At 43.7% G+C, this 27,969-nt stretch overlaps 1 protein-coding gene across 1 annotated transcript in view; it reads left to right on the forward strand.

The window, feature by feature from the left end:
- The first annotated feature begins 21,486 nt into the window (after positions 1 to 21,486).
- CISD1 (CDGSH iron sulfur domain 1) overlaps positions 21,487 to 27,969 on the forward strand; it is a 49,391-nt gene continuing 42,908 nt past the window's right edge. The window contains exon 1 of the mRNA XM_033941278.1: positions 21,487 to 21,659. Coding sequence (XP_033797169.1) covers positions 21,635 to 21,659 — 25 coding nt within the window. The 5' untranslated portion in view covers positions 21,487 to 21,634. The remainder of the gene's footprint in view (positions 21,660 to 27,969) is intronic.

The following is a 27,969-nucleotide window of genomic DNA, read 5'->3' on the forward strand; positions in this document are numbered from 1 at the left end:
AACTCTGACACCTAGTGATTGAAACTAATAGTTTTCTTAATAGATGCTCTGTATGATGATACCTAGTGACTGAATCATGTAATTATCTGCTAGCTGTTATATGCAGTACCACCTAATGATGTTGAAATACAATATTATCTATTGCTGTGGGATAACACTTGCATCTTGTGGTTAAACCTGTTGATGGTGACATGTAATAGTAAAATATATATTACATACCACTTCATTTTATTATTCACTCCAAGCCAACAGAATGTTGGGTAATGCTCTTTTTTAAACATTTCTCTTTTCTCGCCTCCAGATCAGAGACACAAGCAAGCACAATAGTTATAAGCACATGGACAAATAGGAGAAATTAGAAAGAATTCCATGAGCCATGCTTCATGTTATTTCCACTTGTTACATCATTATTTCCAACCTGCTACAGCCCTCTGGACCACAATGTGGCCACTCAGCCTATGCTCCAGCACCTGATAAATCAGGGATGAGCTGTGCTCCCAGGGAATGCACCCGGAGCTAAACTAAGTGGTAATGCAGGCCACCTAGGCAGGTGCCCTGCAAAAAGGTTGCCTCCCCCCAGCTACAGTCCTCTGAACTAGAGACTGTATCTTCTCCCATGCAGAGCTGTCCTAGAGATCCTGGGAACCTCTGGAGCAACCTGAAGCCTCAAACTTTAGATTAAGAACCTGAAAATGATAAATCAATTGCAGACAGAAGAAAAGACACATCAACTTGCTGAGGAGATGAGGCAGTGTCCCCTAATATAAGGAGGCAGAGCTGAAAAGCTGTAGATGATTCCTTCTGCAAAACTTGAGGTGAATAACCCACTTATCAAGACTCATGTTCCTTTTGCACTGGAATGAAGAGTTTAGTTAGTACTGTGCTTTAAAAATCCTTAGAGAGAACGTCTGCTAGAACTCTATAGCAACCAATACTTACCTCCCCCCCCCCCCTTTTTTACAAAGTCACAGTAGTGGCTGCCACACGGCAAATGCTCCGATGCCCATTAAATCCCTATGGGCAGAGGAGCAATTACCACAGGAACAGCAACAGCTACTGCAGCTTTGTAAAAGGAGCCCTTATTTAGTACTATTTTTAAAACAGTAAAAATTCTCAACAGCAGATAAAATGCTTTATAAAAATCTCTCACTTTAATTGTAATCACATAGCAACCAGCTATCATACATTATGCACTGTTATTTTTAAAATCACACGTTCTAGCATAATTATGATCAAATTTTCATGCAAGATATATAATTCATTATGCAAATGTTCCAGCGAGTGTGCAGCACTCTTCCTATGCTAGGTAGCTAAGTGTTTATATAAATTCTAAAATAAAACTAGGGTTATAAACTTACTGTATGTTTTAAAGAACTTGTGTGAATATATTATATTTGTTAACTTTGATTTTAATGTTGGTTTGACTCATTTGTGTTTCTTAGGATCAAGGAGGGGTTGGTGATTTTATATGTGATGTTCAGCACATAAATAAGGTTTGAAGATATATAATGAATAAGTGGGCAGAAGCATTATAGATAAGTGTTATGTTATGCTTGATTATGAATGTTTTATTTTGTGATCTACCTTTAAAGCAGAATTTAAAAAGCAAATAAACATCTCAAAATAGAGCAGACATTACCAAATTAAGGGGCCTTTTTACTAAGCTGCATTAGGCATTAATGTGTGGCTCACAGCATTCTGCGTTAACTGCCAAATGTGTGTGAACTAACTGATTGACACTCCAGTACCACATGCACCCTTACCACCTACAAAATGGGCGGCAATTAAGTTCTCACACTGTAATTTTTTTTTAATGACTATACCTGGGTGGATAAAAATATATATATATTTTTAAATTTAAATAAAAATATATATTTTAATTTAAAATAAAATGCTTTCTTGAGAATAAATTTATCTAAAGATAATTTTCTATTTAAGATACATTATAGTCCAAAAGTTATTCATCATAAAATAAGGATTAGTTTTTAAATTATGTAGCATGAGGAGGTACACTAGATAGAGTTTAAGCCCACCGGGACAGAGAGGGAAATATGATAAAGTACCTGAATGTAAACCACTTAGGGCCTGTTTTACAAAGCCGTGCTAGCGACTGCTGTGCGGTAACGGCCCCGAAGCCCATAGAGATTTAAAGGGCTTCAGAGCTCTTGCTGTGCGGCAGCCGCTAGTGCGGCTCTGTAAAACAGGCCCTTAGGATATAAGTGGTATATAAATAAATAAAATAAAATATTCATGCAATGTTTAAATTTTTTAGATAATGAATTCTATTAATCCATCCATAATGTCATGGGCAATTTTTCTATGTAGAAGATATTATCACAGATGCTTGGTTTTGCATTTCTCAAAATTGTGAATTTGTGTCTGCAGAGATAACATGCTTCTTCTTCACAGCAAAAATGTTATAAAATATACAGAGTTGAGAAAGAGATCTTAGTTTCCAAGTTTATTCATTTCTTACTATCCCGCATCAAGGGTAAAAACCATCTGGGCGGCTTACAATCTAGAATCAAATCAAAATTAAAAATAACAAAATCAGATTACGACATACAAATAAGGTTAAAAGCAGAACTACAATTGTTATAGAAAAGTAGGAAGGAAAAAGCACTAGGTTAGAAACATAGAAAAATAATGGCAGATAAAGGCGAAATGGCCCATCCAGTCTGCACATCCACAGTAACCATTATCTCTTCCTCTCTCTAAGAGATCCCACGTGATTGTCCCAGGTTTTCTTGAAATCAGACACAGTCTCTGTCTCCACCAGCTCTACCGGGAGACTGTTCCACGCATCTACCACCCTTTCTGTAAAAAAGTATTTCCTTAGATTGCTCCTGAGCCTATCACCTCTTAACTTCATCCTATGCCCTCTCATTCCTGAGCTTCCTTTCAAATGAAAGAGACTAGACGCATGCGCATTTACATCACTTAGGTATTTAGACGTCTCTATCATATCTCACTTCTCCTGCATTTCCTCCAAAGTATATAGATTGAGATCTTTAAGTCTGTCCACATACGCCTTATGATGAAGACCATGCACCATTTTAGTAGCCTTCCTCTGGACAGACTCCATCCTTTTTATATATTTTTGAAGGTGCAGCCTCCAGAATTGTACACAATATTCTAACTGAGGTCTCACAAGAGTCTTATACAGGGGCATCAATACCTCCTTTTTCCTACTGGCCATACTTCTCCCTATGCACCCTAGTGTCCTTCTAGCATTCACTGTTACCTTTTCAACCTGTTTGGCCACCTTAAAATCATTTCAAAAATCTAGTAAATACCAAATAACCAATTAATGGATTGAAACCTCTAAATTTCAATTTGAAAAACAACAAATGGGTTTCATAATCCAACTTACATATCCATGTAAGTATAGAGAGGAAAAGATCTCAGAAGCCTGCACTGATTAATGACAATAATAACAGTCAGTTTTTCAGCAGGTCAAGCTCTCTCCCTCTTGTCCTGCCTTTTTTTGTGATTGACTTCTCTTTAAAAAATGACTACTGGCGACACTTTTTGATATTGAAGATGAACTATAATCCATATCAGAGCTATCATCGTTGGCCATGTTGGATGCTTTACTTTTGTTTTTTTATCATCTTTTTTTGTAAATCCAAGGATACACTCTATTGTTTGAATAATCCTGTTCATCTCGCTTGAATTTTTTCATTTTGTTGCCCTACCAAAAAACTGAATGTCATTATTGACATTAATCAGTGCAAGCTTTTGAGATCTTTTCCTTTCTATACTGACATGAATATGTAAGTTGGGTTATGAAACCTATTTGTTGTTTTTCACCTTAAAACCATCACATACAATCACACCAAAGTCCCGCTCTTTTGTCATGCACTTAAGTTTTTCATCCCCTAAATTGTACCATTCCCTCAGGTATTTGCAGCCCAAATGCAAGACCTTGCATTTCTTAGCATTAAGGGCTCCTTTTACGAAACCACATTAGTGGTTTAACGCGCGTAATAGCGTGCGCTAAACTGCCAGCCACGCTAGACGCTAATGCCAGCATTGAGCTGGCGTTAGTTCTAACCACGTAGCGCAGGTTTAGCGCATGCTAAAAAGTTGTGTGCGCTAAAACCACTAATGCGGCTTCATAAAAGGAGCCTTAAATTTTAGCTGCCAAATTTCAGACCATTCTTCAAGGTTCGCCAGGTCTTTCTTCATGTTATTCACACCATCCTGGGTGTCTACTCTATTGCAGATTTTGGTACCATCCGCAAAAAGGCAAATCTTACCTGACAGCCCTGCAGCAATATCATTTATAAAAATGTTTAAAAGAACAGGCCCAAGAACAAAACCTTGAGGCACACCAATGGTAATATCCCTTTCCTCAGAGCGATCTTCTCCATTGATCACTACCCTATGTCGCCTTCCACTCAACCAGTTCTTGAACCAGCCCGTCACTTTGGGACCAATCCCGAGGACACTCAGTTTATTTATTAGATGTCTGTGTGGAACACTGTCAAAGGCTTTGCTAAAATCTAAATACACCACATCTAGCGCACTCCCTCTATAAAATTCTCTGGTCACCCAGTCAAAGAAATTAATCAGATTTGTCTGACAAGACCTACCTCGAGTGAATCCATGTTTCTTCAGTCCAGGATTCCAGAAACCACCATTCTCTGTTATAAAAGCATTTCCATTAATTTGTTTACCACAGAAGTCAGACTTACTGGCTTGTAATTCCTTACTTCTTCCTTACTTCCACTTTTGTGGAAAGGGACCACATCCGCCCTTCTCCAGTCCTCCGGTACCATTACTGACTCTAGACACTCATTGAAAAGGTCAGTCAGTGGAGCCACCAAAACTTTCCTAAGTTCTTTCAGCACCCTTGGATGTACACCATCCAGCTCCATCGCTTTGTCTACCTTTAGTTTAGCTAGCTCCTCAAACACACAACCCTCTGAAAATCGATCACGGTTTACCATTTCTCCATCCCTATTCACATTTGTCTTCTGTGGTTCCACTCCCAGCGCTTCAGCTGTAAACACAGAACAGAAATATTTGTTAATCAAGTCAGCCTTTTCTTTATCAGCTTCTATATATTTCTCCCCTTCACCTTTGAGTCTCACAATGCCACTTTTGCACTTCTTCCTATCACTGAAATATCTAAAAATGTCTTGCCTCCCCGTTTTATCATGTCCGCTAGTTTTTCTTCCATTTGCATCTTTGCTTTCCTGATTACACGACCAGCATCTCTTAACTTTTACAGATATTTTTGTCTGGCTTCCTCTTTCTGCGATCTTTGTAGTTTATGAAAGCTAACCTCTTATTTCTTACCTTTTCAGCTACTACTTTTGAAAACCAAAGCGGCCTTCTTTTCCTCTTACTTTTACTTACTTGCCTCACAAAAAGATTTGTCGCCCTTACAATTGCTCCTTTCAGTTTTGCCCACTGCATTTCCACACCTTTCATAATAATAATAATAATAATAATCATCATCATCATCATCATCGGTTTATATCACAAGGCTGTAAAGTTCTATGCGGTTTACAATAGTTAAAAAAAAAAATCATCCAGTCAACAATTCCTTGACGTAATCCCTCATCTGAACAAAGTTAGTTTTTTAAAGTCTAGAACCTTTACTTTTGAATGAGCCCTCTCTATACCCATCTTAATATTAAACCATACCATGCAGAGATCACTGGATGCCAGTGATCACCAACTAACATCAGAAACACTTTCCCTGTTTGTAAGCACTAAGTCCAGTATGACCCCAACCCATATGTGTTCCATTACCAGCTACTGGAACAGTTCTCCTTGTAGAGAATCCAGGATCTCCCTACTTCTAGAAGACCCCACAATAGGGGTACCCCAATCAACATCCGGCATGTTAAAATCACCTATTAGTAAAACTTCCTTAAGTCTTGATGGGTGGAATAATGTCCACAATGATCCTGTTATATGTACTTGTATAATAACAGAAGAAGGGAATGTCTATTGCAGAACCAATTGATACCTCAAGAAATGCAAATACAGAAGAATACTTATAGGAAGTAGCAGCAAAAGCAATAATAAAATGTGGACAAAATTCAAAATGTCTAGTATGCAGTTTAGTCACAGTCAATGCTGCAAATATATCCAAGATGAGAAGAAATTTAGAAGAGCATGAAGAGAATAACAAGCTAATAACATATGGTTGACGTGCTAATTTGCTGCACCTCCTAGCCAAAGATTTAAGTGTCCCAGAAATAAAGACTAATGTCACTGAAAATGCTAAATACTTCCATAACAATAATTTTACTGCAGCAGTTCTGTAAAGAATGGGCGGAACCAAGCTATCTCTCTCACAAGGATGATAGATGAAACTCTGTAGTAGACTGTTTTGAGCAATATATAAAGAACTGGCCTATTCTGATGATGATTTGTGAACAAAATTGAGAGACAACAGATGGCACTAGTATGTCCAAAATCCTCAACATTTGGCTTAAGAGAAATGTTGAAGATATGCAGAGAATCCTGAAATCCTTTTCTGAAGCTTTAAACAAAATACAGAAAAATAGCTGTTTTATTGTTGACTAGTCTTTAAGCCCGTTACATTAACGGGTGCTAGAACATATGTATGTGTGTCTGTCTTTATTTCTTTCTCTCTCCTTAGCCGCTTTTTTCATTCTGCCTTTCTTTTTCCTTGGCTGTCCATCACCACCCCATGCCTGCTCCCCCTGTCCATTTTCCCTTCCTTTTACCTCCCCTGTGTCCACCACCACCCCTTAACTGCTCTCCTTATGCAGCAGCAGCCCTTCTCCCTTTGTTTTACCTCCCCCCTGTCCAGCAGCACTTCTTTCCTTCTCCCCCTGTCCAACATTAGTCCTCCGTTCCTTTTTCTTCAACCCCCCTGTCCATCAGCATCTCTTTCGTTCTCCCCCTGTCCAACGGGTGCTAGAGTAGACGACTGTTTTTTTTTTCCTTTCTCTCTCTGTGCTTGGATGCTGTCTGTCTGTCATTTTTTCTGTCTGTGTCCCTGCCTTGCGCCCTGCCTGCCTGTATTTCTCCATTGCGCCATGCCTGCCTATCTCTCTGTGGCCCCCTTCTCTTCCCCGCCATGATTGGTGTGTGCCCCCAGCACACCCTTCCCCCCAAAGCAGCCCCGTTTCCCAATGCCCCTGCCCCCTTTTGTGCTATGCCTGCCTGCTCCGTGGCCCCCTTCTGTTTGCCCCCTATGATTGCTGTCTGGCCCAGCAAACCCCTCACCCCAAAGCAGCCCCCTTTCCCTCTCCCCTTGTTGAGCCATGCCTGCCTGCTCTGTGATCCCCTGCCCATGATTGCTGTGTAAGCCCTCCTTCCCCCCACCCCCTTTCCCTTCCCGCGGTCCATCTGGCTGCGTTCCCTGTGCAGCAGCATTAGCGTTTCCTCTACCCCCCCCTTTCCCTTCCCGCGGTCCGGACTACAAACGTGGTGATTACAGCAGTGTGTGCATCAGTCTCCACACGCTGCTTCGGGTCCTTCTACTGCCCTGATTTACTCAGGCACGTCCCTGATGACATCATCAGAGACGCGGCAGAGCAAATCAGGGCAGTAGAAGGGCCCGAAGCAGCGAGTGAAGACTAATGCACATGCTGCTGGAATCGCCATTAGGGCCCGCGGGAAGAGAAGGGGGTGGGCGGCAAAGGAGGAATGGAGATCGGCGGCGGCAGGAGGAACGGAGATCGTCGTCTGGCTGCGGTCCGGCTTGTGGAGGCGATCGGGTGGTGACGTATTCGCGCGCATGCGCACTCCTTCGGCCACAGACCTACAGCGCACGGAACACGCAAATAGGAGTGTGCATGCGCAAGTTAGCCTTTTATTATATAGGATGCTATTGAAATTTGGAAGGAACTGAGTGAGCACTTAAAAACAGATCTGCATAATGGCACACTTAAATTACAAAGCACATTAACACCCCATTAAATGCAAAATCAAAAAGCAGAGGGTCTACAGCTGCCTACAATTGGGATGCCCATGGGAGTGGCTTTAGGCATCTGGCCAACTGGAGTCTTAGGCCACTCCCAGTGCATCCCAGAGGGTCTACAGCTGCCTACAATTGGGATGCCCATGGGAGTGGCTTTAGGCACCTGGGCCAATCAGGGTCTTAGGCCCCTCTGATAATGGAAGGCCCGCCATTCTGAAGAAGCGTGTCTGTCGGCTGGAGGGAGTAGGCATCCCTCTAATCAGCCTTCCTGTTAAAGGTATGGTGGGTCTGGGTGGGCTTGGGGGGGTGGGGGTTTGGAGGTGTACTGGCAGGAGGGATTTGGCATCCCTCCTGCCTGGGATGTTGGGGGAATGCCGGCAGGAGGGAGTAGGCATCCCTCTTGCTGGGGATTGTTTAGGGGTTTGTGGCAGGAGAGAGTGGGCATCCCTCCTGCTGCAGACAGTGTAAGTGGGTTTGGAGGTGGAGGCGTAAGGTTGTGAGCATCCCTCCAGCTGGTCAACTTGCAGTGGGGTTTGTGGGTTCCCTGCTGCTATCGCTCAGCTGATCGCAGCAGGGAGATTCCCTTGCCACGATCAGCTCAGCAGCAACGTGATTCTCTAAATGGTATCTGTGACATGGATACTAGTTAGAGAATTAGAGTGGTTAGATGGGGTATCGATGAGATTCTATATAGGACACCTGTGTGCGATTCTCAAAAGCCACTTAGGTGGCTGCTGAGCTCAGGCGTCCTATACAAAATCAGGCCCTAAGTGCTACAGAAGAGGAGAGCTATGACATACATGCGTATCCAGGAATCATAAGTTTAAGTTTAAGTTAAGTTAAGTTTAAGTTTATTAGGATTTTATATACCGCCTATCAAGGTTTTCTAAGCGGTTTTACAATCAGGTACTCAAGCATTTTCCCTATCTGTCCCGGTGGGCTCACAATCTATCTAACGTACCTGTTACCTTTAACGTACAATCTATCTAACGTATCATCCATTGGTAATGCCAATTATAATAAACTTCAGAGCTAAGGCAGAACCATTCAAGAAATATATGTTTACCGATAATGTTTTAAAGAAAGTAAGAACAGTGAAGTGGTGGAGGTCACTTATTAAGCACTTGACTTTAGAGTCTGTTGAAGTAATGATTTCATTTTTAACAGCAGTAGCTTTTTCTGCTGGCATAGAAAGAATATTTTTTTCCTTTGGACTCATTTGGTCCAAGTTGAGAAATCGTTTGGGATCCAATAAAGCAGATTATGAACAAAAAAGAAGATGAAGATGAGTTTTTCATGTGTGGACCTGGCTGATAATCTACATTTTTAAGATATTTTGTTTAACCATATCGGTTGATATGGATGTTTAAGCAAATACAAGAATATGTACATATGCTATAATGTTATTGTTTTGGTTAAATAAAACTATTTAAACAACCTCCCCCCCTTTTATTAAGCCACATTAATGTTTTTTATTGCCGGCCATGGCGGTAAAAGTTCTGACTGCAAAGGTAGGTTGCCTCAAGATTACTAGAAGATGACTCAGCACATTCCAGTGCTTTCAGACAATTTTAGTGATAACAGATGACAGCTGAGTATAAGGTAAAATAAAAGTAAATAATTCTTCAGACTCTCTCTGATAATATTCCAACAACAGATTCTGTTGGGCATATCGAGCCCTCAAGTATGCCTGCTTAATAACTTTTTCCAGGTAATCATGTTACAAAAATCATTGTTTCGGCAAAAACACTTGTATCCTAAAATCTTCATTAGCGGAGGAGCATATTCGTCTAATCCACAAGAATTTATTTATTTATTTATTCTTTATTGATTTTTCAAACTACAAATACGCAATAAATGATTCATAATAAGCGCAACCAAAACTTACAAATAACCCATTACATCTGTCTTGGTGGGGGAGAGTCCAAACAGTTAAGATGATGATTCTGCCTGTAGTCTGTTACCAAATGGGTATGTTGCCAGTGTTTTTTCTGGGGTCTTTTTACAAGAAATTAAATAGTATTCTGACAAGATTTATTTGGCTGGGGAAAGCAGCAAGAATTGCCATGGTATCTTTACAAAAACCAATTGCGGAGGGTGAGGTAAATTTTCCCAACTTTTATAGATACCATCAAGCCTATATTATGCGTCAAGGTATGTATTGGATCCTCCCAGAGCTCATGGAAAAATTCCCAGATTGGTTGATGTTGGAATGACAACTCATGTTTCCTCTGAGATTAAGCCATGTTCTCAGTATCAAGATGCCTAGGTTATATAAAGAAAATAGAATATTAGTAGATACATGGAAAACATTAAGATCCTATACAATAAAACTCTAAGCGCACATGCGCACTTAGGGTTTCGTGTTCCCTGCCACTGGGGTGTGTGATCCGTGGCCGGATTCTATTTTAGAATGCAGCGGCAGGGAACACTCTGGAGCTTCCCCCCCCCCCCACTCACTGCGAAAGAAACCGCTGTCGCCACCGCCGTTCCTTCTGCTCCCCTCTTTGGAGTGTGCAGTGCAGGCCAACGGGGTTCCTGGGCAGCTGAACGCAGTCTCCGGGCGGCTGCAGCCTCAGCAAATGCCGGTCTTCCTCCCAGTTCGGGTCCAGAGCCTTTCCGCCCCCAGCGAGAGGTTGAGTGTCATCATCTTCGCCCCCCCTAGCCCCCTCCCCGGCGCACCCAATCCCCCGTTGAGCCTCCCATCCGACCCTCCAACCGCGGTCTGGCTGGCTCCCTTAGTCCCTTGCCGCCGCCCCCCTTCCCTTCCCACGGTCCCGACAAACCTCTTGACTCTAGCAGCGGCCGCAGCACTCTAAACACGCTGCTTCGCGGCCTTCTCCTGCCCTGATTTGCTCTGCCGGTGACGCGGCAGAGGGAATCGCGGGCAGTAGAAGGCCGCAAAGCAGCGTGTTTAGAGTGCTGTGGCCACTGCTTGAGCTGAGATGTTTCTGGTCGTCTCGCGGTGGGAGGATCGAATGGAAGGGTAAGTGGGGTCGGCTGCACTTCGGTGGTAGTGGCGGGGGGGGGGGAGATGGAAACATGCTGCTTTCAAGCGTTCTACTGTACAGGGGGGGAGGGAGGCAGGCAGGCTGGCTGGCTTTGGGGGTGGGGGGGCACTGAGGACACTAAAGACATAGGAGGCACTAAGGACATAGGAAGGTGGCACTGGGGGCACTAAGGACATAGGAGGCACTGAGGGTACTAAGGGCATAGGAAGGAGGCACTGAGGGCACTAAGGACATAGGACATAGGAAGGAGGCACTGAAGGCACTAAGGACATAGGATGGGACACTAAGGACAGGAAGGAGGCACTGGGGGCATAGGATGGGACACTAAGGACATAGGAAGGTGGCACTAGAGGCACTGAGGACATAGGAGGCACTGAGGGCACTAAGGACATAGAAAGGAGACACTGGGGGCACTAAGGACATAGAAAGGTGGCACTGGGGGCACTAAGGACATAGGAAGGTGGCACTGGGGGCACTAAGGACATAGGAAGGTGGCACTGGGGGCACTAAGCACATAGGAGGTACTGAGGGCACTAAGCACATAGGAAGGAGGCACTGAGGTCACTAAGGACATAGGATGGGACACTAAGGACATAGGAAGGTGGCACTGGGGGCACTAAGGACATAGGAAGGAGGCACTGAGGGCACTAAAGACATAAGATAGGACACTAAGGACATAGGAAGGGGGTCACAGAAAGTCAGGCAGGCATGGCACAACAGAGAAATACAGGCAGGCAGGAGGCCAGGGAGACAGAGACAGAAAGAATGACAGACAGCGTACACGGAGAGAGAGAGAGTCAAAGAAAAAAAAAAAGATAGACAGACATCTACTTTAGCACCCGTTAATGTAACGGGCTTAAACACTAGTATGTTAATAACTTAACACCTATTTCATTACTTAAATCAACATATCAGACCCTATGGCTAAACTCCAAGATTCAAATTGGCGGATTTAAGGTCATCTGGAAATTTTGGATGAAGGCAGGTATACGTACTTTAGATGATGTTATTTCTAATGGTAAGCTGCTTGACTTTTCACAATTACAACACAAATATGGTCTTAATAAATCACAAAGTTATAAGGAGTTGCAGTTGAAGCAGGCCATTCAGGTAGGGTTCCCTGAATGTAAAAATCTTAGTGATAAGTATAGTTTGCCTTTCTTATGTTTTCAGGTGAACTGTCTGGGACACCAGGCTGCTCAGTGGTATAAATTAGTATCTGGATTTTTAAATAAGAAACCAAAGACTAGTCTTCGGGACATTTGGAGCATTGAGATTACTGCGTCTCAATGGCCACATATTTGGTCTTGGAGGATGAGATGTACAGTGTTGACATCTTTGAGACAAACTTGTTTTTTTCTGTTACATAGAGCATTTTGGACCCCGGTTCGTTTACAGAAGTTAGATAGCTCTAAATCTAATAGATGCTGGCATCGTCATCTTGAAGCTGGAACATTAGATCATTTGTTATTCTATTGTCCATTCATTCTTGCTTTTTGGAAATCAATATGAGGTCAAATTAATAATTTGTTAGAAAATCCAGTGGCATTATCCTATGACAATGTATTGTTTGGCATGTCAATGAGGGCTAAAAGCCAAATATCCTCTAATAATAACAGGCTTCTGCTCATTATGACAGGGGTTGCCATACAACAGATCACGAATAACTGGAAAAATTGGAAGAGGCTGAACTACAGCTTTTGGTGGAACTCATTATGTCTCATATTCAAAATGGAAAGGTTAATAGCTATACAACAGGGAAATTTTAAAAAATTTCAGATTATTTGGGAGCCATTAACAAAGTTTTGCAAAGATTGAAAGTATTGTTTAGAATAAATATTAATTTTTTCCTTTGATTCATATATGTCCAGGGTGGGGTGGGGGATGGGATTATTTTATGATTTCTTTTATTTATGAATAAATATAGGATACAAGGGAGAGGGATTATTTGATATAGTTTAGAATTTGATGTTATATTTAGTGTGATTTAAGTATAAATGGTTGTATTATAAGTTACAATTACTGGGAGTTTAAAAAATGAATAAAGATTAATTAATATAACAAGTTATAGGGAGGGGGAAATGATTGTTTTCTGAATTAATTGTGTAGCTTAAGTGCCTTTTCTGTAATGTTTATATCTAAATTAATTATATGGCACTGTCAAAGTTTGAAAATCAATAAAGATTAATTTAAAAAAACACAAAACTTACAAATATTACTGCACAAAGAAATTTCCCCCACCCTCCCATCTAATAAATAAATATATCAAACCTTCAGGAAACTATTCATAAAATCCTTGGATCAATTCTAATTCCATTCCCTTCCCTTCCCCACCCCTCCAGGATGTGTATGTTTACTTGTCTATTAAATAAAAATCAATAATTCTTCTTTACAGTATTTATTCAATGGCTCCCAAACACCCACAAAATTCTTAAAGCATCCCTGTTGTATGGCCATACATCGTTCCATTTTATAAGTATAACACAGGGATTCCCACCAAAATGAGTAATTCAACCTATCCCAGTTTTTCCAATTTCTTAAAACAAGCTGCATGGCAACCCCTGTCATTACTAAAAGAAGCTTGTTATTTCTCATTGATAATTGGCTTTTAGCTCTCATAAGTGTACCAAATAAAATAGTATCATAAGATAAAGCCACTGGATTCTCTAACATATTATTTACTTGGTCCCAATAGACCTCCAAAACTGCAGTATCAAGGGACAATAGTAAAGTAAATGATCCAAAGTCCCAGTTTCAAGATGACAAAATGCCAGCATCTATCAGACTTGGAACTATCTAGTTTATGTAAACGAACAGGGGTCCAGAAAGTTCTATGTAATAAGAAAAACCAAGTTTGTCTCATAAATGCTGACACTGTACATTTCATCCAGTCTAAATTCGTGGCCATTGAGACGCAGTAATCTGATGCTTAATCTCAATGCTCCAAATGTCACGAAGACCAGTTTTTGGTTTCTTATTAAAAAATCCAGATATTAATTTATACCACTGAGCGGCCTGGTGCCCCAGAAAGTCCACTTGAAAACATAAGATCGGCAAGCTATATTGATTTGTAAGATTTTTCCACTCAGGGAACCCCTCCTGAATGGCCTGCTTCAACTGCAACCATCTGTAACTTTGTGATTTATTAAAACCAAATTTGTGTTGCAATCGTGAAAAGTCAAGCAGCTTACCATCTGACATTACATCATCCAAAGTATGAATACCTGCCTTCATCCAGTCAGTGGTGTACCTAGGGTATGTGGCACCCGGGGCCCATCATTTTTTGACACCCCCCCCATGTAAAAAAATATTTTTTGTAATAACCATGAAAAATAAATGGTCATAATAGAAACAGGCACTGAAAATTTTCTTTTATTGAACCATTAATCCAAACATAACATAAATTATGTCTGAATTATCATGACATCAGAAGTACATATGGAGTAGTTGCAGGTGATGCTTGGGACAGTTCTGATTGTGTTAGTTTGGTTTTATGTGTTTTTTGAATAGAAGGGTTTTTATTTCTTTTTTGAAGGTTTTGTAGTTTGTGGTCGAGGTCAATAGGTTGTAGAGTTGGGGGTCGAGCGTTAGGAGGTTGTCGAACAGTTTTTTTTCTTTAGACGATTTTGGTTGGAGGGTGTGTGAATGGTGCGTGAGTTCTCCTATGTCTGGTTGAAGTGGATTTAATTATTTAGCTGAAGAAATTAGTTACCCCCCCCCTCCCATTCCACACACATTAATTTTCTTCCATTATAAAAAACACTGATAAGTTCCCAGAAAAAAAATTCATTAAAAAATAAAAAGTGAAAACAAAGGCCCCTACAGATGAGAACATAACTTAAGAATAGCCTAACCAGGTCAGACCAATGGTCCATCATGCCCAGTAGCCCATTCTCATGGCAACCAATCCAGGTCACTAGTACCTGGTCAAAACCCAAATAGTAGCAACATTCCATGCCACTAATCCAGGGCAAGCAGACACTTCCCCCATGTCTTAATAACAGACTATGGACTTTTCCTCCAGGAATTTGTCCAAACCTTTCTTAAAATCAGCAATGCTATCTGCTTTTATCATAATTTCTGGCCACTTCATTTTTAAGCTTAGATCTTTCCTTCCAAACAGAGACCTTGCTAGATGTCAAATACAGAAAGAACAAGGTAACTTCACAAGGACTTAGCTGTGCAGGAAATGTGAATCTCCTCATATACCCACCATATAGTGCAAAAATGTGCAAAGGTCTGTTTTTTTCTTTCGATCACTACATAGCCTAATGCCACACAAGCAGCGCTGTTACAAACATATTCTGAAGGTCAATGCTAAGGTTAACAAAGTTTCCTTCCTTGGACCAGAAGGAGATACTGACAAACCACTGGAAGAGATCCCAAAACAACTACCCAGGCACAACACCCAAAGATCCACTCAGTGTGTGAAGCAGTTGAATGGAGTGGACTAACTGGGGGGTGGAAATGGGCCCGGAGTTTGCTCAGCAGAATTTCCCAGACCACCTCTTCCTCTCAACACATTGACACGCTGCCGCCACCATCACCACCATTAGGAACACCTCACCGGGTAGGCCAGCAATGCTTATAAACTTTATAAAACACATTATTATATTTTCTTATAAAGCACATATTTTAACTGAACTCTCCGACATCCTCTGCCTTGCCATTCACAAAAATAGAAGCAAGAAAAGTTCCTGTTTCCTGCTGTCTCATGTCCCCGGCCTATACAATATTTTTCTTCTGCAGACCCTTCAAAAGTCTGACCAAATCCTCGTTTCACTTGCATTATAAAGTACTGAGGATGCCATTTCTCTCCAATCCCAGGTCCTAAAGGCTAAGACAGTAGTGCAAACTAGTGCTGCCCGATTCAAGAAAAAAAAAAAAATTTGATTCGATTCAGCCTATTGAATTGGTTTATCGATTCAACTTTCCTGCCCAATTGGGTGTTTGTTTGTTTTTTCAAACATCCTGGTGGGTTTATTTTATAGCTTTTTCACCCCCCCCCCCCCTTTGGCTTCTTCTAACCACACTGGCGCTGTGGTGTAAATAAAATAAAGAAACAAAAAGGACTTTTCCTCTCTGTTAAATCCTAGCTCACGTTTGCAGTCTAACACCAGCTCTGGCAGGATACACATTTCAAATCTGACGTATTGTAATCACAAAACAGAAAATAAAATTAGTTTTTCTACCTTTTGTTGTCTGGTTATTTTCAAATCTTGTTGGTCCAAGGCTCTGGTTGTCTTCTGATAACTTGCTTGCCAGGGTCTCCTTCTTCCTTCTTTCTGCATGCTAACCATCCATCTGCTATCTCTGTCCTCCCCGTTTCCCTTCCCTCCCCAGGAGGTCTGACATCTATCCTTTTTTCGTCTCCTTCCACAGATCCATCTTTTCTTAACTACCCTTTCATCCAGCATCTCTCCCTCCTTCCCCACCACCCCAGGGTCCACCATCTCTCCCTTTCTTTTCCCAACTACCCTCCTATCCAGTATCTCTATCCCCCCCTCCACACCATCCCTTGTGTCCAACTTCTCTCCCTTTCTGTTCCTTCCCTCTCTAAAAACCATGGTCCATCATCTCTCTCCCTCTTCTCTATTTTCAGACCCATTATTTCTTCCCACCCAAAGTCCGGCATATGCGCGTCTCTTTGAACCCCCCCATTCCCTCCGTGTATTTTTACACCAGGGCCCCCCTCCCTGAAGGCCTGTCCCCCCCCTTAAAGGTCTGCATCCCATCCCTGAAGGCCTGCACTCCCCCCGAAGGCCTGCACCCCCCCCCGAAGGCCTGCATCCCCTCTTGAAGGCCTGCCTGATCCCCTTGAAGGCCTATCCCTTCCTCGAAGGCCTGCACCTCTCAAAGGCCTGTCCCTCCCTTGAAAACCTGCCTGCCTGTCCCCCCCCTTGAAGGCCTGCACCTCCCCCTTGAAGGCCTGTCCCTCCCTTGAAAACCTGCCTGCCTGTTTCCCCCCTTGAAGGCCTGTCCCCCCTTTGAAGGCCTGTCTGCCCGTCTCCCCTTTGAAGGCCTGCCTGTCCCCCCCCCTTGAAGGCCTGCCTGCCTGTCACCCCCCCTTCCCCCTTGAAGGCCTGCCTGCCTGCCCGCCCGCCCCACCCCGAAGGACCGCTAGCGCCTCTGGCCTCCCTGCACCACCTATGAAGCACCCCCGATGTCAGCGATCCCTGTGCTGCTTCGGAGCTGCTTCCTCCGCCGCAGTCCCGCCCCTCCTCTGATGTCAGAGGAGGGGCGGGACCGCGGCGCAGGAAGCAGCGCCAAAGCAGCTCAGGGATCGCTGATATCGTGATCCCGCTGCTGGATGCTTCTTGGTGGTGCAGGGAGGCCAGGTGGGCGAGCGGTCCTTCGGGGGTGGGGGGGGGACTGAACGGCAAGGCCGGGAGCACCCTCTCAGGGCTTGTCACCTGGGGCGGACCCCCCCCCCCCCCCCGCTGCAGTACGCTACTGCATCCAGTGCTTCCAAATAACCTTAAACCGGCCAATTTGAATCTTGGAGTTCAGCCAAAGGGATTGGCAGGTGGATTTTAGGATTGGAATAGGTGTCAAATTATTAATATATTTTATTGTTAGCCATGTATCCATCAAAATCCTATTGTCCTTATATAGTCTTGGAGACAGGAGCTGCCATTCTAACCATAACCAATCTGGAAGATTTTCCATGAGCTCAGGGAGGACCCAATGAGGTTGTTTCCCTATTTAGTGCAGCTGTTAAGTTAACTTGCTGGCAGCGCATGGGGATCTGAGGCCCCTCCTCTAATAGAGTATTTCTTGAAGATTTATGATACTTGGAAATAAGTCTAATGAGAGAGCACTGATCATTGGTCCTTACCTTAAACCATTAAAAGTGTGTAACAGAGAGGTAGTGTATATGATATTTAGATTGATCTCTCTGCTTCCTACATATATATTTTTTGATTTGTAGGACCCAATACATACCCTGACGCATAATATAGGCTTGATGATACCTATAAAAGTTGGGAAAATTTACCCCACCTGCTTCAATTGGTTTTTGTAAATATACTAAAACAATTCTAGCTGTTTTACCCAGCCAAATAAATTTAGTAAGAATATTATTTATTTTTTTGTTTAAGAACCCCTGAGAAAACACCGGTAACATACCCATTTGGTAGCAAATCACAGGCAAAATCATCATCTTAACTGTTTGCACTCTCCCCCACCATGACAAATATATAAGGGGTTCCATTGCTCACACATTTCTGTGACCTTCAGCAGTAAAAATTTTTCATTTACTTTCATCGTTTCATCCAATGTACTTTTTAACCAAATACCCAAATATTTTATTCCCTCTTCCTTCCAAATAAAAGGGAACTTTTCAAATAACCCTTTTTGGCAATGAACATTTAAAGGAAGAACCTCTGATTTATTCCAGTTTATTTTATAACCAGAAAATCTACCAAACCGATCAATCAAATCCAGTAAATGCAGTATGGAAGTCTCAGTATTCTTCAAATGAAGCAAAATGTCATCTGCATAAGCAGAAACTTTATATTCCTGACCTGCATAAAGAATACCCTGTATGTCCTTTGCCTGTTGAATAGCCAATAGTAAGGGTTCCAAAACAATATAAAACAGTAAAGGAGATAATGGACATCCTTGTCTAACTACCCTCTTCAGAGAAAAATGTTCTGAAAAAGTATTATTAATATACAATCTGGCAGAAGGGGAACTATACAAGGTTTGAATCATTTGAATAAATCCAGATCCTATACCAAACCAATCCATTGTTTGCTACATAAAGGTCTATTCCACTCTATCAAAGGCCTTCTCTGCATCCAAGGACATAGAGAAGGCCGGATCTTCCAAGGCTTTTGTCAAATTTAACATATGAAAAGCCAATCTAGTGTTATTCAAAGAATGTCTTTGAGCAACGAATCCCATTTGATGCATACCAATAATAAAAGGGAGAGCCTTGGCCAAGCGTAAAGCCAATAACTTAGCCAAAAGTTTATCATCAATATTAATCAAAGAAATAGGTCTGTAATTTGAAACCAATGTAGGATCTCTATTTGGCTTTGGCAAAACAATTGTTAAAGATTCTGTCAAAGTACCTGTAATGCAACCTTTAATCAGTTGAGCCCGATATAAATTAAATAGATGAGGTAATAAGATAATTTGAAAGGAATTATAAAACTCTACAGTGTAGCCATCACCACCTGAAGCAGATCCAACTCTAAGGGACTTCAAGAATTGATTAACAGGTAAACTTGTTGTAAGTGAAAAGGTGAAAGCTATGAAACTGAAGACAATTATTACAGTCGGCTGGTTTGCTAAATAACATAGTACAGAGTTTACCATCAGATTTCATGATAAATAAAAAAATGTCAGTGCTGATGTGCTTGTACATCATTGTAAACTGAATATTAGTATCCAAAATATCAAGCTATTGGTCAAATTGTTTAGATCTTTTTCTGAACCACTAAAAAAAAAAAAAAAAAAAAAAAAGATGTCATCTAAAAAATGCTTCTATAATAAAATTGATGGATGTAGCCAGCTTTTAAAAAGGCAGCAGAAGTTCCCAATGCCAGCCCATTGGTTTGTGCAAAAAAATTCACCTGAAACCAAAATTAACTCCTATGCAGAATCAAATGAGCTAACTGCTTGATAAGGTTGCACTCTGGAATCCAAAATCTTCTTTTAAGATCTTCATTGCTCTACCTCAGTGGTTCCCAACCCTGTCCTGGAGGAACACCAGGCCAATTGGGTTTTCAGGCTAGCCCTAATGAATATGCATGAAGCAAATTTGCATGCCTATCACTTCCATCATATGCAAATCTCTCTCATGCATATTCATTAGGGCTAGCCTGAAAACCCGATTGGCCTGGTGTTCCTCCAGGACAGGGTTGGGAATCACTGCTCTACCTATTGGGATAAGTATGTCAGCTGATTAAGATGTAACTGGTTGTAGGAAAGCCATTGCCATCTATAATAATAAAACCCTACAGCACGCATGCGCTCTTGAAAATTCGTGATTCCTGGTGCCCTGAGGTGTGCTTCTGTGGCAGTATTCTATTTGACACCTCAAGGTGCTTGCAGGGGCTGGAGGCACGCGACTGTGCTCTCTCCAAACCTCCCGGCTCCAGCGGCGTAGGCAGCACCAGTGGCAGCAACTGAGTGGTGGACAGCAGCCCTGCTCCGGCCGTTGACCCTCCACAAACCTTCCGGCTCCAGCGGCATAGGCAGCACTATAAACGCTGCTTCGTGCCCTTCTACTGACGATTTCCTCTGCCGCGTCTCTGATGACATCATCGGAGACAGACGCGGCAGAGGAAATCGGCAGTAGAAGGCCGCGAAGCAGCGTGCTTAAAGTGCTGCCTACGCGACTGGAGCCCGGAGGTTTGTCGGCGGTGGGAGGGTCAGGAGCAGGCCAGATCGAGCAGGACAACGGCAGTAAAAGAAGGGGGAGGGGCCGAACGGAGCAGGGAAGGGTAAGGGAAGAGAAGGGAAAGGGGGATGGGGGAAAATGCTGCTACTGCTACACAGGGGCGAGGCAGTGAGAGTGCAGCAAGATGCTGCTCCCTCAAGAGCGCTGCCTGAAGATATTAGACTTGGAGGGAGTGAGAGAAGGGACAGATGTTGGACTCAAGTAAGAAAAGGTGAGAAAGATAAGATTCAGGAATGGGGTAAGGGGGGGAGATGTCAGATTTGGATGTGGGGACAGAGAGATGGCAGGGGGTAGAAGGGGGATAGGGAGATATGGACTTGGGGATGATGGAGGGGACAGGAGAGGGAGAGGTGGCAAACGGGTGAAGGGGTCAGGGAGAGATGGTAGAGGGTGTGAAAAGGGGAGAGGGAGATGAACTTGGTATAGGGGAAGAATGGGAAGAGAGATGGACTTGGTGAAGGGGAAATGGGGAGAGAGGGAGAGATGGACTTGGTGGGGGGAATTGGGGAGATGGACTTGGTGGAGGGCAAAATGGGGAGAGATGAACTCAGCGATAGTGGGGGTAGATAGGGAAAAGTGGAAGGAATATAGATGTGAGATGTCAGACTTGGGGAGAGGGGGGTAGAAGGGCATAAAAAAGAGATGTTAGACTTGTGGGAGGGAGAGATAAAAAGAAAAAGAGGAGGGAAATGGTGGGTTACAAGGGTGAGGTGATGCTAAAAATAGATCCATGCGGGAGAGTTCACCCAAACTTTGGATGCTGGGGGGGGGGAGCTCCAGCTCAGCCCTCGCCTCACACAGCAGATTGCCTTGAACTGCCTATGCGAAGAGAAAAAGCAGGGCTTTGGCCTCATAAATAGCATACTGGGGATTGGGGTTTGAACAAGGGGGGACGGAAGAGAGTGAAACAAGCAGATATAGAAAAAAAACAAAAACCCACATTTCCAAGTCAACAGTAATCTACTGGATGAAACGCCGAAAGTTCTAAAATATAAACAATGCTTTTTTTTCCTTTGATGCCTACAAGCTAGACCTTTTCTAGCTCAAATTCTTCGCCACCCAAGTACATTATTTTTCTATTTCAAATTCTCCTTCTCAGTAGTTACGCCCCCCTTTTTTTTGCGGATTTACATCAGTGCGTGAAACGTCATTTCCTGCCGTTTCTCTAGTCTGCAGTGGAGGACTTGAATCTTTGTCGCAGGCTTGTGACGGAAGCGTCATTTGGGTTTTTTCCTTCGGTGTCCTTCAAATTTTCAGGGAGCAAAACTGGCTGTCGCAGGAGAGGAAACCGCGAAGATGACTAAAGTCTTCGGGGTTAGAGGTAGGGATGGCTACAGCACATTTAAACTTTTGTGCTGCCCCATATACTGAAAGCGGTTACTCTCCTGCTCTTTGCCTTTGTCTGTCTGATCCATTATCCACCTCGGTCATTGTCAGCCTCCTACCTTTAGTCCTAATCGCTGCTCTCTGAGTTTATGATCTTGATTACTGATCCTGTATCCCGTCTCAGATTTAGCTGCCACCTCATTTCTTCAGTACTAAATGTTTCCTTCTCTCTCTCTCTCTTTTTTTGTCTATGTATGTTTTATTGATTGGTTTTTTTTTTTTTTTACAAAAACAATGCATTCAGCAAAATTTGCAGAACAAATATTGCTTTTGCAACAATTATGAAGAAAAAGTAAAAGTTCCAACATGAACAGAGATAAACCCGGTGGGTCACGTGATGCCGGGCACTTGAATGGACGTGTCTCTCCACAGCTCCGGGCCATGCCGATGTAAATCTGCACAATACCCTCAGTAATTTTACTGCTTCACCGCTCTCAACGATATTTTCGTAAGCCTTTTGCTTTGCTGACTGAGTGGAACGCTTCCCCGGAGTGCCTGGTACGTGCGATGACTGCTAAACCGCAGCGCGGCACTCGGGACAAAGTGAAGCAGCAGGAACCAAAAATGGCGGAAAGCCACGAGGTTCCCATGTTTACATTACAGGAGGCCGCAGTGCAAGAACTCACCCGCTCCTTGACTTTGGTGATGGAGGACAAGCTCGCTAAAATACACACATTTATGGAGGATATTAAAGAAAGTTTGGACTCTCATGCGGGTCGCTTGCAGCGTGTAGAGGATCATGTAGCACGCCAGGAAGATCAGGCTGCTAATTTTGAAGAATGGCTGCGTGCCCTGGAGTCCTCTAACAAAATCCTGCAGGAACGCGTGGATGACCACGAAAATCGAGGGAGGAGAAAGAACCTGCGATTTATAGGGTTTCCCGCATCTATTCGAGATGTAGATCTTCGCAAGTGCCTAGAGAGCTGGTTGCTACAGACTTTGGATCATCCGGACCCGGGCCTGCCTATCCAAATCGAGCGAGCGCACCGCGTGGGCCAAAGGAAGGATGATGAAACTCGACCGCGTCCTGTGCTCGCCCGGTTCCTCAACTTTGCAGTTAAGGAACGGATCCTAGCTCATTACTGCAAAGGGGTGGATTTTATCTACGATGGCCGCAAAATTTTGATCTTCCAAGATTTTTCCCCCCTAGTTTCCTCCCGGCGCAAAGCGATGGCACCACACTGCAACACCTTGTATCGCCGTAACATCCGAGTATCCCTCCTCTATCCAGCCCGGGCTCAGGTATTCTATAACAATAAAGTTCACTATTTGGAGACACCAAGAGAGCTCGAGCAGTTCGTTCTACAATTGCCAGCACCTGTACACCTTGAATCTGTACCTACCTGAACTCCGGTGATGGGGGCTTGGATTTCTACTTGGCGGCATGGCCACATGTGCCTCTCTTTGAGCCGCCTTAGTTGAGTGCGTGATGGCTGGCTACAGTTGGTCTTGATTTCAGCTCTTCAGCCTGAGACAGAGTTTGTCCAGATGGCTGCCCTATGTGGTGGCGGCCCCGTTTGCTGGCAGGGCTTTAGGAGTTTGCTCTTTCTCTGTTCCTTTATCCCTGCAACCTTTTTTTTTTTTCTGGCTGAGGATATGATGCCAATATCTCCTCTTATGTTTCTTCTTATTTAACTGCTGACATGAAGCTATTTTTGGTTCTTTTTACTCTTGGGTTTGCTGGCTTTGCTTTTACATTATGTGCGGAGCATGGCCTGGGGCTGTTGTTGTTATTTATTACCTGTTATCTGTTATCTGATCTTTGATTTTGGTTTTCTTTATACAATACAAGTTTATTAGTATTTTATATACCGCCTATCAAGGTTATCTAAGCGGTTTTTACAATCAGGTACTCAAGCATTTTTCCCTCTCTGTCCCGGTGGGTTCACAATCTATCTCTTTCCTACTTCCTGTTGGGGTTCTGGGAAGATTGTATGGTTATGGGGGGAGGGGGGGTTGGCTTGTATGTGGGAAGGGGAATGTATGGGGGGTTTGCATGAGTATGTATGTTTGGGGGCTGCTTGCGATTTGTGATTTTGGATGCTGGGCTCACGTATTCGATTCTATTGTGTATTTATGTACTGCTGTCACACATATGTGGAGGGGGGATATGGCTGGGACGTCCCCCGCTCCGTGTCTCTGTATGTACTTGCACGCTCTGCAATTGCTAATACAAATGTAATGCTATGTCATCTTTGACTGTAACATCCCTCAATGTGGACGGGATCCACTCTCCCATTAAATGTGCCAAACTTCTTGCATACCTTCGAAGGGAGCACACGGACGTAGCGTTTCTTCAGGAAACACACTTCACAGACGAGGAACATCGTAAACTGAAGCGGGATTGGGTGGGACAGATTGGCTTTGCCTCTTACAGCTCTCGATAGTGTGGGGTGGCTATCCTCATACATAAACGAATACCGTTCACTATCCTGCAACAGGTCTCAGACCCCGAGGGGAGATACATTTTGCTAGTGGGAGAATTATGGGGTCAGTCCATTGTTTTCTGTAATGTCTATGCCCCTAACACTTATTCGCATGTTTTTTTTTCTCACTTGGTCACCATCCTGGCCCCTTATACTTCTAGCTTACTTGTGTTGGGGGGTGATTTCAATGTGACTGCTAATCCAGCTCTAGATTGTCAACCAGTGAGAGCTGCCCCCAAGGAACATTTCAATAGGGGTGTGAACTACCTCATGAGGGAATTGGGCTTGCTGGATGCTTGGAGGACTCTCCACCCCGAAGAGCGTGATTTTTCTTTTTACTCCCACCCTCACCTGTCCTACTCTCGTCTCGATTATTTTCTTATCTCCGAACTTTGGTTTCCTAAATTTGCTTCGGCCGCCATGCGTGCTCCGACTTTATCTGACCACTCATTAATTAATATCACTCTTCAGTTTTTGCAGTCCTCTGGTGAACGTATATGGCGGATGTCTCCACAATTATACACCGATAAAAATTTTCACGAATTTTTTTCCAAAAAGTGGGAGGATTTTCTCCTCACAAACTCTGTTTTAGATGTGGGACCAGTCGTTTACTGGGAGGCTGCAAAGTCTGTCATGCGAGGTCACATTTTGGCATACTCTTCCGCTCTGAAGAGGCGCCGAGAAGGCGAACTCCTCGCTCTCACGCGGGAACTGCAAGAGCTTCGTCGGGTACACATTTCTCAACTTACTCCTTCAATCAGGGCCTCTTTGAAACAATTGAAAGATAAGATCAATCACCTTCTTGATGCATGAGCCCAGCGCAGCATATATTTTTACAAATATAGACTACATGCCTGGGGTAACAAAACGGGACGTATGTTAGCAAACCTGGTTAGACCACCCAAGGCCAAACATGTCATTACCGGTATTAAAGACAAAACAGGCCAACTTCACACTAATCCCAAAGATATTTCGGCTCACTTTGTCCGTTTTTATAGAGAACTCTATACGGCATCCCCGGCTGACTCCCATGCCCGAGAGGACTTTTTCAAGAACCTTCCTCTGCCGTCACTATCGGAGGAGCAGAGGTGCACATTGAACTCCCCTATATCGGGACTGGAACTCCAAGTAGCTATTGGTAAACTCACCCTTGCAAAGACACCGGGCCCTGATGGCATGGGACCGGAATTTTACAAATTGTTGCCCCCCACTGTTTTGCCGGCTTTGCAATCCTACTACACCGGTCTACTGACCGATCTCCCACCTGGGGATACACATAATCGAGCACATGTTATCCTTCTCCCCAAGCCAGGCCGCCCACAGGACCAATTGGGCTCATATCGACCAATATCTCTCCTCAACCAAGATGTTAAGATTCTAGGTAGTATACTGGCGGCGCGTCTTAATACTTTTCTGCCGGAGCTGATTCACGAGGATCAGGTCGGTTTTGTCCCCGGCCGCCATGCCTCTCTGAATCTTTTGAAAGTTTTATCGGTTTTGCAGGCCTCCCATGTACCGGGGGACAGGGCCCTTATCGCCAGCCTTGACGTTGAGAAGGCATTCGATATGGTCTCATGGGAGCATCTTTTTTGGGTCATGGGGCGGTTTGGCATCACTGGTGACTTTGTACGGTGGGTAGCGGCTCTTTATAACCGACCATCTTCGCAGCTTTTGGTGAATGGGGAGTTGTCTGCTTCCTTTCCCTTGGGTCGCGGTACCCGTCAAGGCTGCCCGTTATCCCCTCTCCTCTTCTTGCTATCCTTGGAGCCCTTGGCACAACGTATACGTCAAGATTCGAGCCTTGAAGGTCTTCGTGTGGGGTCCCACGAATTCCGCATTAGTCTATTTGCGGACGACATGCTTCTTTACATTAAACATGCGGACACCAATATGCCACGTCTTATGACGATTATACAACTATATGGGCGTTTTTCGGGTCTTAAGATAAATTTTGAAAAGACGGAGGCTCTTCTGCTTGGGACATTGGGTACACCACGTTGGACGGAGACCTTGGGTGTAGGAGTGGCCCCTGGGAAACTTAAATACCTGGGAATCATGTTGTATTGTGATCCCAAACGCTTATATACAGCCAACATCACTACTGCGCTTGGTAAGATTAAAAATCTGTGACACCGATGGCGTGCCTTGCCATTGTCCCTTATGGGTAGGGTTGCGTTGGTCAAGATGGTGCTCTTCCCTAAGTTATTATACCCTCTTCAGACCATTCCTATTTGGGTGTCCTCCTCTGATGAGCGTTCATACCTCGCTACTATTAGATCTTTTATTTGGCGAGATCGGGCGCCCAGAATTAGTTTTTCCAAACTTCTCCGAGCCAAGCAGCATGGCGGCCTAAACGTCCCTGACCTACGTGCGTACAATGTGGCAGCTTTTATTTCACATTTGGCACCTGATTCCCGCTCTCTTTCTCCACCTACCAGTCTCTTGGAAACCTGTTGTACCCCCATCTCTTTTTCCTAATTTCTCCATGGTTGTTCTGTAGGGAGTTCTGGCACCCCCTCTTCCTCCCTTTCTTCGTCTTTCCTCCCTTTTCTCTTTTCGTTTCGGAAGGCTTGGGCATGGTGGCGTAAGAAACAGACACAGCTGCCCGGTTTCTCCCCTTTTCTTTCTCTTCTTCGTAATCCTGATTTTCCTCCTGGTATGACACGCTTATGGGGTCTGTCCGACAGAGGAGAGAGAGATACCACTGTGGGGGCAGTTTTGGACATTGAGGGGGGATCTTTCCTACATTTTCTCAGGTCCAGACACACTGGGGTCTCCCATCCCATCCCATCACATACATACATATTTACAGCTTAAGCACTATATTACCCCTCAGATTGCTCGTTATGCTGGCCTTTGGGAGAGTGGATCCCTTGACAACATTTTTCTGGAGACTCCATCTTCCATGAACACTATTTCTCGCTGGTACTCTGCCTGCCGAGATCATCAGCCCGAGTTGGTATTGGTGCCACTTGCCAGGGATTGGTCCTCTGAGCTGGGTAGAACTGTTACCGTACAGGACCTGCATATGTTTTTTCAGAACATTTACATATTGGTAAAAGCAGTATCTCTTCAGGAGATACAGTTTAAGATTCTCCATAGAGCGTACATAACCAGAACCCGTGGGGTACGCATGCACTTGTGGGCTGATGCTCTTTGCATCCGTTGTAACACAAATCCTGGTACATTTCTTCATACCTTTTTTGAATGTCAAGCTCTTACGATATGGGGCCGGATACATCACTGCCTTGAACAGGTACTTCAATGCACTTTTGTTTGGAATTGTGTAGCGCTTCTGCTAGGGGACGTCCAGGACTTAACTCAACAAAGTATGGACTTCCCGGCTCAGAAATTTATTCTGCATGCTGTTCTTCTGGGCAAAACACTTGTACTGCAGCAGTGGTCCACTGCAGAAGCCCCCGCCTTCAGTTTATGGCTTGCTAGAATGAAGATGCAAGCCAGATTTGAACTTGACTCTTATTCCTCCAGATCTCAACCTGTGTGGATTGCTTACTGTGCTCTGTGGGAACGTTTATTGGCTGTTTCCCCTCCTGCCCCCGCACCTCCATGATTTTGTTTTCCTGACATGGAGGGTTTGGGTCCTTGATTGCAGATTGTAGATTGAACATTAGATCTCTTGTGTTTTGTTTTTCCTTATCATAATATGCCTCTTTGTTGATAGCTGTGGTGAGCCTCGATCATCGTGAGCAATGTTTGCTTTGAACCTGAATGGATGTGTGTGAGTGGCGGACTGTCTGTGGGTTTGTCTGTTGGTTTGTACGATTGTGTTGGTGAATCGTTTGGGGATTCCCATTTTTC

The sequence above is a fragment of the Geotrypetes seraphini genome, chromosome 4, assembly GCF_902459505.1.
Source record: "Geotrypetes seraphini chromosome 4, aGeoSer1.1, whole genome shotgun sequence".
Classification (NCBI taxonomy): Eukaryota; Metazoa; Chordata; class Amphibia; order Gymnophiona; family Dermophiidae; genus Geotrypetes; species Geotrypetes seraphini.